This window comes from Vipera ursinii, assembly GCF_947247035.1.
Source record: "Vipera ursinii genome assembly, chromosome: Z".
Lineage (NCBI taxonomy): Eukaryota > Metazoa > Chordata > Lepidosauria > Squamata > Viperidae > Vipera > Vipera ursinii.
This window is the reverse complement of record NC_139517.1, coordinates 98,179,093-98,195,204: the sequence shown is the minus strand read 5'-3', so window position 1 is coordinate 98,195,204 and position 16,112 is coordinate 98,179,093. Positions and strand designations below refer to the sequence as shown.

The 16,112-nt window shown below is 37.2% G+C and overlaps 1 protein-coding gene across 5 annotated transcripts in view; it reads right to left on the bottom strand.

The window, feature by feature from the left end:
* ICA1 (islet cell autoantigen 1) overlaps window positions 1-16,112 on the bottom strand; it is a 69,973-nt gene that overhangs the window by 41,258 nt on the left and 12,603 nt on the right. For all 5 annotated transcript variants that reach the window (XM_083378338.1, XM_083378341.1, XM_083378340.1 and 2 more), the window contains exon 7: window positions 1,397-1,595. In XM_083378338.1, coding sequence (XP_083234464.1) covers window positions 1,397-1,595 — 199 coding nt within the window. The remainder of the gene's footprint in view (window positions 1-1,396; window positions 1,596-16,112) is intronic.

Sequence of the window (16,112 nt, the reverse complement as noted above, 5' to 3'; positions counted from 1 at the left end):
TTGAAGACAGCAAGGTTCACATTCTTCACTGAGAGGACCAATGGTTTGAAAAGGGAATCAAAGAAGCTATCTATATTGAAACTGAATAGCCCTTCCTCAACAGAGGAGAGCGATACAACACCATCTATCTCCTCTTTACAATGTAGTCTACTCAGCAGTTCCAAGAAATTTCACACCTTTTTACACTCTCATTCAGGTGACTCTGAATTACACACACACACACACACCAGTGGCTTCAACGACTCTAACAACTGACTCTCAAAGTATTAACAACTGGATGCAAAGAATATAAAACCTTCTATGCCTCACTATTAGAACTGAAGAAGTTGCTTGGATAAGAAGTGAACATTTTCAAAGGAAAAAAACCAAGAAAGTCCAGTTGCCTTTTGAAAAATAAAGCACCTTTGGATTAAAGCTTATTAATTATATTTGCTGAATACTGAAATCTTTGGTGGTTTATCTTATATTGATAATATTGAAGTAATGCAATATGAGCATAAATATTTATCTACATTCTAGTAACCGTCAAAATACTGGCCAGACCAAGACCTTCCTAGTTTCTGAAGATGGCATTACATCATCCAGTCATTTTAGCTTTCTATGAAGCAAACTATGATCAATGTCTGACAGCTATCTTGAATATAAAGTGACACAATTGTTACTTTTTCACGGCTAAAGACTACTAAAGCAGCTTCTTAAAAAAATATAGAACTCTTCTCTGAATTGTTACTTTTTAAAAAATGCAGTTATTTGCCTTTATTTAATTAAATAGAATAGAAAAAGAAAAAAACATGCAAAACCCTCTCTCTCACATCTTCAAACATCCACATCTGCCTATTTCATGTCCTTGGGAAGGACATGATATGTGAATAAAAATGCCAAATTCATTATGAACATTTGTCTGACTGTGCAAGAAATTTATAATGAAATATGGTCATCCTTCATTAAAATTGTTCATGCATGTTTTCAATAACTGAGAGGCTGGTAGAAATTGGCCAAACAATGATTAGAAATGGCCATTTTATGTAGGTAGCACTGGTAATTTTTAGCATATTTATGGTATCTAGTTAAAATATTTATATCTTCCTTTCTCTTAAACAGCCAAGCAGCTGATCTAGGGTCATTAGACAGATGCCTATTAATAAACTAATAATATTTTTACACATGTATACACACCATATGTAATTCAAGTTGGTACTCAGGAAACCATTTGTTGTCAGACCTTTTAGCAGCGAAAAATATATTCTTAGCCAGAAATGTTCTGATACATTAGAAAATAATCAGTTTATGTCTAATTAGCATCTGAGTATTGATTGTACAATTATACACTTCTCAGAAGAATCAAATCCATTATTACCATTGATTATTATTTGGCAAATTGTGGAAAGCCTCATACCTTCCTAAATTTTTCCATCTGCTTATAAAGATCAGGATCCAGCTCTTGAGAAACATCTTTCATCCATAACAGAGCTCCCCGGTATTCAGTCCGACATTGTTCCATTCGGTTGACTGTCAACCATGTATCAGAAATAGCTCTGTATCTAAATGTCTCCACTTCTTGGTACAGTCTGCACAAAGGAGTGCGCAATGCCAGTCTGTAACAAAAAGAAAAACATATGGGGTTAGGACAGCTGTCCCAGAATTATTTTTTGAAGTTGACTAGCAAGCTCATAAAACATGAGAACCATATTTTTAATATACGAAACACATTCAAGGTAATTAGAACAGATATAGATCTTCAAGTCTCATTTCAAAACACAGTATAGAAAATAGAATTTTCACAATAAAAACTGTGTAAATAAAAGAACACAACACAATAACACAACTACTTGCAATGCTTTCAGGGTTGCTGGGTTAAGTACATTTAATCATTACAAACTAAAGGATTTAAAAGTAGATTAAAAGTGAGTTTCTGATTGTTCAATCTCAGAATTCTTAAGAACTAACTTTGAAAGGCAAGCTGCCAAACACAACACATAACTTTTTTGCATTCTTTATTTGCAGTGAATAAAATGCCATCTTTAAAGTATTTTGGCTTTAAAGTGAATATACTGTGGGTTTTCTCCAAACAATATAAATCAGATGTAAGTAGTGAACACACAATTAGTACAGGTAGTCCTTGACTTACAACCACAATTGAGCCTAGAGTTTCTGTTGCTAAGTGAGATATATGTTAAGTGAGTTTTGCCCATTTTTTGACCATTTTGCCACATTTGTTAAGTGAATCATTGCAGTTGTTAAGATAGTAACACTTTGTTAAGTGAATTTTGCTTCCCCATTGACTTTGCTTATTAGGTTGGAAAATGTGATCAGATGACCCAAGGACACTGCAACTATCATAAATAGGAGTCAGTTGTCAAGCATCTGAATTTTTAAAATATTTTTTATTAATTTTCTAATATTGCAATTAACATATCTGAAAAGCAACGTGGCAGCTGGGTACAATAATTCCATTACATTTAAATATCAATACAAATCTCAAAATATTACAACAATTAATTCCCTCTCTTTTCCTCTTTATTTATACTGTCTCATATTCAGGCCAACAAAGTTCTTATTCTATCGATCAAATAGCAAACAGCTTTCTAATATTCGTCAAAAATCTTCAATTTATGTATATCTTAATTAATTTAACTTTTCATCTTTTAGACAATAATAATAATAATAATAATAATAATAATAATAATAATAATAATAATAATAATAATAAGAAGAAGAAGAAGAAGAAGAAGAAGAAGAAGAAGAAGAAGAAGTTGGAAGGGACCTTGGAGGTCATCTAGTCCAACCCCCTGCTAAGGCAGAAACCCTATAACAATTCAGACAAATGGCTGTCCAGTGTCTTCTTAAAAACTTCCAGTGTTGACTTTCGGTGGCGACGCGACGCCGAAGACAGCCGTTTTCGGGCTGCCCGCTCTGCAGCTGTGTTTTTCCATCGTAAACAGCGCCGATCAGCTGTTTAGATGGATTTGAAGCCCCCTCCTCGGGAGAAGAGGAGGGGGTGAGGCCCCAGGTAGGGATTGAGCTCTCCGGGGCTGCCTGAGCTGAGAGCTTGGGCGGCTGAAGGATGAGCCCCCCCCGAAGCCTGGGTTGCTCCGAGCTGCGCAGCGCCTCTGCTCTGGGATTATTGGAGCAGAGCCAGGCATTAGCAACCACCCCTGCCAAAAGGAAATACTTTTGATTATCAAGATGCAGGCAGAGCAGTACAGGAGGTCAAGGTGAAGTGGACTCTTTATTTTTACTCTCTAGCTCAATGGATTTTATAGCTTTAAAGTGAAAGTGCGTAATAAGTGAAAGTGGGGGAAGATGGCGGCTAAAACTTCTAAAGCTCTTCGGAATGCGGGGTCTTCCCTGGTGCAAGAGACCTCATTGCAAGCTTTGCTTCCTCCTGCATCTCCCCCGGTATTGACGCTTAAGGATTTACAAGACGCTCTTGGAAAGCATGCACAATTGATGTCTGATATGATGGATGAAAAGTTGAAAAAGCTGGAGGAGAAAATGGAGGAGAAAATGGAGAAATTGGAGAAGAAGATGGAAGAGAAGCTGAGAGCAATGAGGGTGGACATCTTGTCTATGGTTGAATCCGTAGCTGAATGTGTGCTACAGCTGGAGATAAAAGTGGAGGATCTCAGTCAAAAGAACTCTATATTAGAAGCAAAGGTATTAGAAAATGAAAATATAAGGGATAAAATGGACGAAGAATTGAGCCTTGTTCAGTATAATCAGATGCAGTATGCTATTAGAATTAGGGGTTTAAAGGAGAATGGCAAAGAAGATTTAAAGCAGCTGATTTCTGAGGCTCTGGAAGGGGTACTGGGCCAGCCAGCATCTGAAATTGAGGGAAATATGGACAAAGTTTTTCGTGTAAATTCATGGATTGCAAGACAGAGGAAGTTACCCAGAGATGTGGTGGTCTATTTTACAAAGAGAGTAATTAGAGATGAAGTCATTCAAGCTGCTTATGATACTAATTTGGTAGTGGCTGAGCAAGAAGTTTTGGTTTTAAAAGAGATCCCTCCGAAGATCCTAAGGAGAAGGAAAGATTTTGCATTTCTAGTACAGGAACTTAAGAAATGTGATATTAAGTTTAGATGGGAGATTCCAGTTGGATTGGTGGCGACGCACGAAGGTAAAAGACATCGTTTGGTTACTGTGGCTCAGGCACGTGATTTTTATAGTAATGTGTTAAAAGCAACCCCCCTATCATTTTTGGAAGCTGCAAAAGGATACGGAGTGGGAAAGCTTCAAGATGTTGCAGATAGACAGACAGAGGACAATGGTGTTGGAGGGGATCAAGTCACAGTCTCATCGGTTGCTGCAGGAGGCCAGAAGATGACGCGTGCCACCCTAAGAAGAGCGAGACGAGAGCAAGAGCAAGACCAGCAGAAAGCTATGGAATTTTCAAAGTGTGCTTACAGTGAAGATGTGGGAGGAGAGCGGTCTAAAGAAGTTTTGGGGGTCATGACAGAGGTGCTCCAAAAGTTTTGGGGCGTTAAGATTGCTGATTAAATTTTAAGATTAGAATGTCAATGGAGTAAAATTATTATAGAGGAGAAAGAAAGTTTTTTTTAATATTTTACATAATTTAAGATTGATGTTATTTGCTTGCTAGAAAAGTATATTAGGGTTATGGACTTAAGGTATGTGTTGAACTAAGAATGGGTATGTAAGCTCTTAATTAACAACAAGTTGTCTTAGAGATTGCTTAAATCTTTTTTTTATATGCTCTTTTTATTTGAACTTTTATTTGAACTTAAGGATGATTTGGAACTGCGAGACATTTGGTGTGATAAATGCAAGAACTATTTTTGATCATAGTTTAGTTGGTCGGAGATTATTAAGATTAATAGAGATAGGCGCTTTTGGCGTGTAACTGAGAATTTGTTTGGAAATTAGAGAAAGGTGGGAGAATGTAAATAGCAGGTGAAAGTTTTTTCTTTTTTTTCTTTTCCTTTTTTTGTTTTGAAATTAATATGAATAAGGACTGGGATTAAGAAACTTATTTTGAGTAAAGCTCTTTTTCTGTTTTCCTCTTTTTCTTTTCTATTTTATTTGTAATATTAATATTGTTTGTATTCATTTTATATGAGCTAGAGAGAGATAGAATTTATAGTTTATTGTTGATAACATAGGGGTGTTTATGTTTGTTTTTCGATTTTATGCCCTGTATTTAGCTCTGGGAAGTCGGGGGGGGAGGAGGGAGTGGGGGAGAGGGATAGGGAGGGTTGGATAGGGGTGGGGGAGGGGGGGATTAAAGTCAAAATGTATTGTAAAACTTTTTAAATAAAAAAAAACAACTTCCAGTGTTGAAGCATTCACCACTTCTGGAGGCAAGTTGTTCCACTGGTTAGTTGTTCTAACTGTCAGGAAGTTTCTCCTTAGTTCTAGGTTGCTTCTCTCCTTGACTAGTTTCCATCCATTGCTTCTTGTCCTGCTTTCAGGTGCTTTGGAGAATAGCTTGGCTCCCTCTTCTTTGTGGTAGCCCCTGAGATATTGGAACACTGCTATCATGTCACCCCTCACCCTTCACTTCATTAAACTACACATACCCAATTCCAGCAACCGTTCCCTATATGTTTTAGCCTCCAGTCCCCCAATAATCTTTGTTGCTCTTCTCTGTACTCGTTCTAGAGTCTTGACATCTTTTTTACATTGTGGTGACCAAAACTGGATGCAGTATTCCAAGTGTGGCCTTACCAAGGCATTGTAAAGTGGTATTAGTACTTCAAGCTATTGTCCCTCTTACACAATAACAAGTTAAAATCTCAAATTCAGCCAGCAGATGTCACCTCTATAGCTATTTTGATCTTTTCAGTTTTTTTTAAAGGAAAAAAACTCCAAATCTTCAGTAAAAATAGGAATAAAAATCAGAGAGCAGTAAAAATATAAAATTAAAAATCTTATAATCCACCAGTTTTAGGAAATAGAGTTCCAATTGGGATCCTAGTATTTTTTCAACGTTTTAAACTCCCCTGGGTAATTGATCGCCGCTGTTTCTGGAGGGTGGGCTTTTCTCACCACAGGGGGGAAAATACTTTAACACCTTATGCAGGTAAATAAGTAATTAGGATACAAGAGGGTTAGATCTCGCCCAGTCTCTTCCATGTTGCTTTAAGAATGCCAGATGGTAGCGGGGACTTTGGCTGTCTGCAGCTTTGTGGCAGGTTAGGGTCAGTCTTTCGCCTGCCGGTTTGGAGGGATTCGCTGGCTCTAGCAGGAGAGTTGCCGCTCTCCTGCGATCCAGCGATGGCTCCTCCTTGCTAGTCGCCTCTACGGGGTGACTTTTGACCCTTTTCTGGGTCTCCCAGTGATCCAAAGCTGGACGGGGGAGACAGAGCTCATCTCCCAGGCATCCATGGCGGCCGCACAGCAAACCGGAAGTCTGCCAAGCATCTAAATTTTGATCACATGACAATGGAGATGCTGCAATGGTCCTAAGTGTGAAAAATGGTCATAAGTCACTTTTTCAGTGCTGTTGGAAGTTTGAACAGTCACTAAATGAATTGTTGTGAGTCAAGGACTACCTGTATTTATAAGCAGTCCATTTTACATATTGGCAGTTTTAAAGCATTTCAGTTCAAGTATTAATAGAAATATCAAACTGGTTTGAGCCTTTTGTGCTACAAGAATATTTTAGTAAACATTATTTTATTAATCTTGTTAATGTTATTTTAATAAATTGTATTAACCATCTCTATTATTTCATTAATCATTATTACAGTTTTTTAAGTTGAACATTTTTTTCACCAGGACAGAAAATGGGAGACCATGAAATCCTGCCTTAGCCATGAAAGCCAGGGGAGTGATTTTGGACCAGGCATTCTCAGGGTTCTTGTTGTGGGGAAAAAAGGGGGAAGGTGTGTGGATACATTCATCACCTTGAGATATTTGTAAAAATAATAAAGGTGAGATACAAATAAATACATTTATTGATATATTAATTACAGTTCAGTGACATACTTACTTAGCTCAAAATTGAGATTTTCAATTAAGTAATAAATGGATAATAAATGTAGTATTTAGGACACCAGTGAACATATCATTGAATTTACATAGTAGGTAAATGATAACAGAACAACAGAAGGGACGTTGGAGCAATTCTAATCCAATCCCCAGTTCAAGGAGACACTATATCATTTCAGACAAATGGGTATCCAATCTCTTCTTAAAAACCTCCAGTAATAGAGTACCCACAACTTCTGAAAGCAAGCCATTCCACTTGTCAATTGTTCTCACTGTCAGGAAAATTCTTTTTAGCTTCTCTCTTTGATTAGTTTCCATCCATTGGTTGTCTCACCAATAGATGTAAGTGTGGTCTTACTAAGGCATTACAAAGCAGTACTAACTCATGTAATCTTGCTTCTGTCCCTTTCTAACCAGGATTGTATTGGCTTTTTTGGATGCAGCACACTGCTAGCTCACATTTACAGTGAGGGAAAAATTATTTGATCACCTGCTGATTTTGTACGTTTGCCCACTGACAAAGAAATGATCGATCTATAATTTTAATGGTAGGTTTATTTTAACAGTGAGAGACAGAATAACAAAAAAACCCCGAAAAACACAATTCAATAGTTATAATTTGATTTGCATTTTAATGAGTGAAATAAATATTTGATCCCTTTGCAAAACATGATGGCAAAACCCTTTTGGCAATCACAAAGGTCAGACATTTCTTGTAGTTGGCCACCAGATTTGAACACATCTTAGGATGGATTTTGTCCCACTCCTCTTTACAGATCCTCTCCAAGTTATTAAGATTTCAAGGCTGATGTCTGGCAGCTTGAACCTTCATCTCCCTCCACAGATTTTCTATGGGATTAAGGTCTGGAGACTGGCTAGGCCACTCCAGGACCTTAATGTGCTTCTTCTTGAGCCACTCCTTTGTTGCCTTGGCTATGTGTTTTGGGTCATTGCCATGCTGGAATACCCATCCACGACCCATTTTCAATGCCTTGGCTGAGGGAAGAAAGTTCTCACCCAAGATTTGACAGTACATGGCCCTGTCCATCGTCCTTTTGATGCAGGGAAGTTGTCCTGTCCCCTTAGCAGAAAACACCCCAAAAGCATAATGTTTCCATGTTTGATGATGGAGATGGTGTTCTTGGGGTCACAGGCAATGTTCCTCCTCCTCCTAACACAAAGAGGTGAATTGATGCCAAAAAGCTCGATTCTGGTCTCATCTGACCACAATTCACCCAGTTCTCCTCTGAATCATTCAGATGTTCATTGGCAAACTTCAGACGGGCCTGTACATGTGCTTTCTTGAGCAGGGGCACCTTGCAGGCACTGCAGAATTTCAGTCCTTCACAGCATGTGTTACCAATTGTTTTCTTGGTGACTATGGTCCCAGCTGCCTTGAGATCATTGACAAGATCCTCCCTTTTAGTTCTGGGCTGATTCCTCACCATTCTCATGATCATTGAAACTCCATGAGGTAAGATCTTGCATGGAGCCCAGACTGAGGGAGATTGACAGTTATTTTGTGTTTCTTCCATTTGTGAATAATCACAACAACTGTTGTCACCTTCTCACCAAGCTGATTGGCAATACTCTTACATCCCATTCCAGCCTTTTATAGGTCTACAATCTTGTCTCTGACATCCTAGGACAGCTCTTTGGTCTTGGCTATGGTAGGGAGTTTGGAATCTCATTGATTGCTTCTGTAGACAGGTGTCTTTTATACGGGTAACAAGCTGAGGTTAGGAACACTCCCTTTAAGAGAGTGTTCCTAATCTCACTGATTACCTATATAAATGACAACTGCGAGCCAGAAAGCTTGCTGATTGATAGGGGATCAAATACTTATTTCACTCATTAAAATGCAAATCAATTTATAACTTTTTTGAAATGCATTTTTCTGGATTTTTTTCATTGTTATTCTGTCCCTAAATAAACCTACTATTAAAATTATAGACTGATAATAACAATAATAGAGGTGGAAGGGACCTTGGAGGTCTTCTAGTCCAACCCCCTGCTCAGGCAGGAAACCTATACCATTTCAGACAAATGGTTGTCCAGTCTCTTCTTAAAAATTTCCAGAGTTGGAGCATTCACAACTTCTGGAGGCAGGATGTTCCACTGATTAATTGTTCCAATAGTCAGGAAATTTCTTCTTAGTTCTAGGTTGCTTCTTCCTTGATTATTTTCCATCCATTGCTTCGTGTCCTGCCTTAAGGTGCTTTAGAGAATAGCTTGGCTCCCTCTTCTTTTTGGCAACCCGAGATATTGGAACACTGCTATCATATCACCCCTAGTCCTTCGCTTCATTAAACTAGACATACCCAATTCCAGCAACCGTTTTTTAATATGTTTTAGCCTCCAGTCCCCTAATCATCTTTGTTGCTCTTCTCTGTACTCTTTCTAGAGTCTCAACATCATTTTTACATTGTGATGACCAAAACTGGATGCAGTATTCCATGTGTGGCCTTACCAAGGTATAACAAAGTGGTATTAACACTTCACATGATCTTGCCTGTGTTGGTGTCATGGATTCAATAGATGAAGCCAATTAAAAGAAATTGAAGGCAAAGATTTCTTCCTTAAAGAACATTTTATTCAGGAAACAAAGTATCGGCATTTACATAGTTGAACCCAAGAGTATAGTTCCCTCCCCTCTAATACAATGTAACAAGTTGCAATTCCCACCCCAGAAAGGCTGTCATAAATCACATTCACCAATTAATCTAAAACGTGGGCTCTCCTCCGCATTTTTCAGCCCACCAAAACTTTATCTAGAATAGACCTTGAAGCTCACCCAGCTGCAATTGTTTAGGCTAACTGAAAATGCTCAAGCATTTCCCCCTTCCCTCCTTCTACATCTGAGAGTCCCAAACAACAGAAAAAGCACTAGGAAAGCAAAAGTTAAAATGGCTGCAATTTCTTAATTGTCACAGCGTTGACAGTTGGCTTTTTTGGCAACTGCAGCACACTGCTGGCTCATATTTAAGTGACTGTCCACTAGACTACTCTCAAAGTTACTACTATTAAGCAAAGTACCACCTATACTTACCTGTGCATTTGGTTTTTCTTGCCTAAATGTAGAACCTTACTTTTTTCACCACTGAATTTCATTTTGTTAGATAGCACCCAATGTTCAAGTCTGTCAAGATCAGTGGTGGGATTCAGCCAGTTTGCATCACTTCGGCAGAACTGGTAGCTAATTTTTTGTTGCCCAGGCCCAGAATGGACTTCCGGAAGCGGCATCCACACAGAGAACCGGTTGTTCACATATTTGAATCCTTCTGTATCTTAAGCCTATCTTCGGTTATTCCTGCCAGCTTGATGTTGTCTGCAAATTTGATGAGTTCCCATGTATTCCCTCATGCAAGTAAATTATATACACAGCATTCCTCTGGTCCACTAATTTTATCACCTGGTCAAAGAATGCAATAAGATTTGTCTGGCAGGAAGAAGGGCGGGGCCAGCGCCGCAGCGGGATGACACATCCTTTGGGAGAATTATATACTTTCAGATCAGAATAAAAGAGGTGTGGTATTATATATTCAAAAAGCAATACAAACTACATTGATATATTCAGATGAAGAAGGGCAAATTTTAATGGTGGAATAATTATGAATTGTAAAAAAACTTCATTGGTAGCGATTTATGCCTCAAATGAAAACCAAGAAAATTTCTATTCAAAATTACACCAGAAAACAATAGAATTGGAATTCGAAAGCACATGTATAATTGGAGATTTCAATGCTATCGTAAAGGCTGGGCTGGATTATAATATGACAAAAAAAACAAGACCCTAAGCAGAATACTTCCAAAATCTTTTCATAATATGGTGGACGAATTAAATATATTAGATGTTTGGAGAGCAAAGTATCTGGAAAAGAAGCAATATACATTCTATTCTAACAGACACCTGGTTGAGAATAGATATGATATGGACATCAATAAACTTATTTACAAGTACACAAAATATAAACATAGAAACAAACACATGGGCGGACCACAACCCAGTCACAATTATATGGAAAGGACAAAAAAAAGAACAAGATGGACATTAAATCAAACTGTATTGAATGAAAAAGACTTCCAGCAATATATGGAAAAAGAAATGACTTTCTTCCTTCAAGGAAAACAAAAAAGAAGATACCTCACTTCAAAATGTCTGGGGTACGGCGAAAGCGTACATGAGAGGACTTGCTATATCTTATATGGGGAAAAAGAATAAACAGAAAAGACCAATTAGGGAAAAGCTGGAGGAAGAATATAAGACTCTTAGAATTACAGAAAGATACACAAAACAAAAAGATAAAAAATGGAGTTGAACAAGCATAAAATGAACTTAATAGAAAATGAAGAAGTGGCAATGAAAATAAAGGCAGCTAAACAAACATTTTTTGAACATGCAAACAAACCAGGGAGATGGTTGACATATAAAATTAAAAAGGAGAAAGAGAAGAGATGGATGCCGAGGGGACCTTACAACACTGGAATGAAGAAAAGAAAAAAATAGCTTGGGAATATTATGAGAATTTATATAAGCAACAAGCAGTTTCAGATGATAGGATAAAACAATTCTTGGAAAAAACAGAGATACTTAAAGTACCGGAGAAATTTAAAAAGCTACTAGAAGAGAAAATAACAATGATGGAATTAACAGAAGCAATTAAAAACCAAAGAATGGCAAAACACCAGGACCAGATGGGCTACCAGCGGAACTATATAGAACATTGCAGGAATTGTTAGGCAATGTAATGCTGGAACTCTATAATGAACTCCTCTCTGAAGCTAAGATACCAGATTCGTGGTCGGAAGCACCCTCATACCAAAGGAAGAAACGGAAATACAGAAAATAAAGAACTATAGACCGATTTCCTTGCTGAATGTGGACTATAAAATATTCGCATCAATCATGGCCGAAAGACTTAAAAAGTTCCTAAACACATTTATACATCTGGATCAAAATGGGTCCCTACCCAAAAGACAGATTAGAGACAATATGAGAATTATATTAAAACACATTAGAATACTACAAAACACATCCCGAAAAACAGATGGCATTGATGTTTTTGGATGCGCAGAAAGCATTCGATAATGTGAATTGGCAATTCATAAGACAACTACAGATTATGGATTTTGGGGAGAAATTTATAAATGTAATTAAAGCAATCTACAATAAGCAAATAGCCAAAATAATGATTAATGGAGATATGACTGAAAAGATTAATATTATGAAAGGAACAAGGTAGGGATGCCCTTTATCCCCATTATTGTTTGTATTGACACTAGAGATACTAAATAGAACTATAAGACAGAATAAGGATATAAAAGGTATGAAAGTTAAGAGAGAAGAATATAAGCTACAAGTTTTCGCAGATGATCTAGTATTTATCTTGGAGGAGCCACTAGAGACAGGACCTGTATTAATAGAACAAATAGAAAAATATTGTTGTTTTTGTTTTCAACAATACCAATAAGATTGGGAAAGAAATATTTTGAGGGACTAAATAAAATAATTTTGAAATATATTTTGCAGGAGAAAAAGGCAAGGATTAATTTAAAAATGTTACAGGATGCAAGACTCAGAGGTGGGTTTACCTTACCTAATTGGGAATTATATTAGCAGGCTGTAGCAATGTCATGGATGAGAGAATGGATTTTACTGAGGAATACTAGATTATTGACATTAGAGGGACATGACTTACAGTTGGGATGGCATGTGTTCATATGGTATGGGAAAAATAGAATACACAACTATTTCCAGAGACATCATATCAGGAATTCTTTATTGATGGTTTGGGAGAAAATAAAGAGAAAGCATTACTTGAGGATTCCAGATTGGCTCTCAACTATGGAAGCATTAATACACCCCAATAAGTTTAACATGGGAAACATGATAAGATATAAAGACCCACTAACAGATACGGGGAAGCTGAAAACCAAACAACAATTAGAGGAACAAGGAATAAAGATGGATTGGTACATGAGAATGCAAATACAATCTAGACATGAAAAAGATGCTAAAATAGATGGTTTTAATTTGGGGAGAAGAGAGTTAGATGAAATACTTACGGGAGCTGAAGAAAAATGGATTAAAAATGTATAGCTACTTAATATATAGGGAATTAGAGGAGGAGCAAGATAAGGAGTCAATGATAAAATGGTCAAGAAATTTTGGATATACAATTGAATTAGATAGATGGCAGCAATTATGGGAAAGAAACTACAAACTGACAATGGTGACAGTGTATAAAGAAAATATGTATAAGATGTTCTACAGATGGCATATGTCTCCAGAAAAACTAGCTAAAATGTTTAAGGACAGATCTATGAAATGTTGGAAATGCCATCAAATACCAGGCTCTTTCTATCATATGTGGTGGACGTGTGCAGAAGCTAAAACCTATTGGGACATAATCAGATCATGGATAGATGACACAACAATGTATAGAATAAGGCCAGAAATATTCCTGTTGGGTATTTTACCAGAGAAATATAGTAAAGAGAACACATATTTGATTATTCATAAACCACTGTAGCTAGGATTGTGTTTGCACAAAACTGGAAGGCACCGAAAGCTCCTCCAGAAGAAGAGGTGATCGGGAAAATAATGGAATGTGCGGAAATGAATAGATTAACAATGATAATTAAAGATAAGACAGAGTATTATGAAATTTGGGGAAAATTTTATGAGTGGGTGAAAAAGAGAATATGCTTAAAAGACGCCTAACACTAATTTAGATGGAAGAAAAATGAGGAGATAAGGAGGGAGACCCAGGTGACACAGTATTGCATAACTGGAGGTAGTATAAAAATTTATAGACGTATATACCGAGAAGGTCAGATTTATAGAAATATTGATGTAATAGAAAATTAATGTTATCATACCTAATAAGATATTGAAAATCTAAAGAGAGGAGCTGCTCGGACATTAGCCCTGAATTGTATCGGAAGAGAAATGGGAGGGAAGAAAGGAGAGGAGAGAGGGAAGAGAGGAGAGGAGGGGGAAGGAAGTAGGAAGGTTAGAGGAAAAGAGAAGTGGGGAGAAACGGGAGGGGAGTGGTGAGGGAAAGAGGAGAAGAGAGGAAGAAGAGGGAAGTAGGAAAGAAAGGAGAAAGGGAGAAAGAAAGTAGAGAAGAGGAGAGAGAAGGAGGGTGGATACAGTGAAAGGGGAAATGGACGAGCAGCACCCAAACTTACGTGTATGTATCTATGTATTGCGGTATATTTGTTGATTTGTTTGTAGCATGATCAGTTTGACAAACCTATGTTGGCTTTTGCTTATGACTTTGTTTGCCTCTAGATGTTCGCTGATTCGTTGCTTGATTATCTTTTCCAGAATCATCCCAGGTATTGAGGTCAGGCTGATAGGTCTGTAGTTTCCTGGATCCATCCCCCCCACCCTTTTTGATCATTTCTTTGTCAGTGGGCAAATGTACAAAATCAGCAGGGGATCAAATAATTTATTCCCTCACTGTAAGCAATTGTCTACTAGACTCCAAGCTCCTTCTCACGATTACCAATATTGAGCCAGGTTTCACCTATTCTATACCTGTATATTTGTTTTTCTTGCCTAAATGTAAAACCTTACTTTTCTCTCTGTTGAATTTTAATTTTGTTAGATAGGGCCCAGTGTTCAGTCTGTTGAAATCCTTCTGGATTCTTCTGAGGTGTCGTGCTATTCCAGCAACACCAGCTTGGTGTTGTCTGCAAATTTGATGAGTTCCCCTTCTACTCCCTCATCTAATTCATTTATGAAGATATTGAAAAGTACTGGGTCTAAGACAGAACTTTGGTGTATCCCACTGCTTACTTTCCTCCATGTACATATAGTTCCATTAAGTATGGTTTGTCAACCAGTTAAGAACCCATCTGATGGAGATGTTGTCTATCCCACATTTTTCTAACTTACCAAGAAATAGATTGTATTCTACTTTGTCAAATGCCTTATGAAATCCAAGTATACTATGTCTACAGCATTTTGCTAGTCCACTAATTTAGTCACTTTGTCAAAGAATGAAATAAGATTTGTTTGGCATGATCTGTTTTTGACAAACCCATGTTGATTTCTGGTTATAGCTTTGCTTGCTTTTAGGTGTTTGCAGATTTGTTGCTTGATTAGCTTTTCCATGATCTGCCCAGTATTGATGTTGGTCTGTAGTTTCCTGGATCTGTGCTTCCCCCCTTTCTTTTTGAAGATGGGAATCACATCGTCTCTTTTCTAGATCTCTGATTCTCCAGGATCTTTGAAAGATATGATTCAGTGATTCCAAGATCAGGTCTGCCAGCTCCTTCAAAACTCTGGGATCTAATCCATCTGGTTCTGGTGATTTGAACTTCTTTAAAGTGGACAGGTAGTCTCTTACCATTTTCTTCCCTATCTGAATTTGTACTCCTAGTCAGTCTTTTATGGTTCTGCTTTTGTAGGTTGGGTTTAGTAGGCTTAGTTCATTCTCACTCTTAGCTTTCCTGATTTCATCCTTGCAGATTTGGGTTATATGCTGGTATTCTGCCTTAGTTATGTGTCCTCTTTTCATTTTTTACACTTATCCTTTTAGCTTTCAGTTTATTAAAGAGTTCTTTATGTAACCATGCTGGTTTCTTCTTGGATTTATTTTTCTTTTTCAGTGGTAGTGTGCTGGACTGGGTTTTTATAATCATATTTTTCAGAATTTCCCAAGCTTCTTGAGTTGTTTTCCCCTTTAAGATTTTTATCCATTTTCATCCTTCCTGATCTTGCTTGAAATCAGCTCTTTTAAAGTCTAAAACCCGTTTGATTATGTTCTATTGCATTATATTGAATTCCAGTATGATGTGATCACTCTCCCCAAAATTCCTGCAACTTCAACCCCCTCCATCATTTCTTCTCTAGTAAGAATTAATTAGATGAGCTAAAGAATTATTTTAATAAAACTTCATACTCTATACATGCAGTTCAAGTTGGCTGCATTTCAGTTAAGAAGTCATGCTAAAGTGTTTCAAACTTTAGATTGTTGTCTAAATAGAGAAAAATTGTCCTTATCTATATCCAGAATTATTTCCAAATCTAAATATCTAGATTAAGAAAGTTTAGCATCTTTGTTCCATGGATTTATTAAATGGTAATGCCATTTAGCCTCTTAAAGATATGGACTAAAGTTTTTAAAAAGCATTAAGGG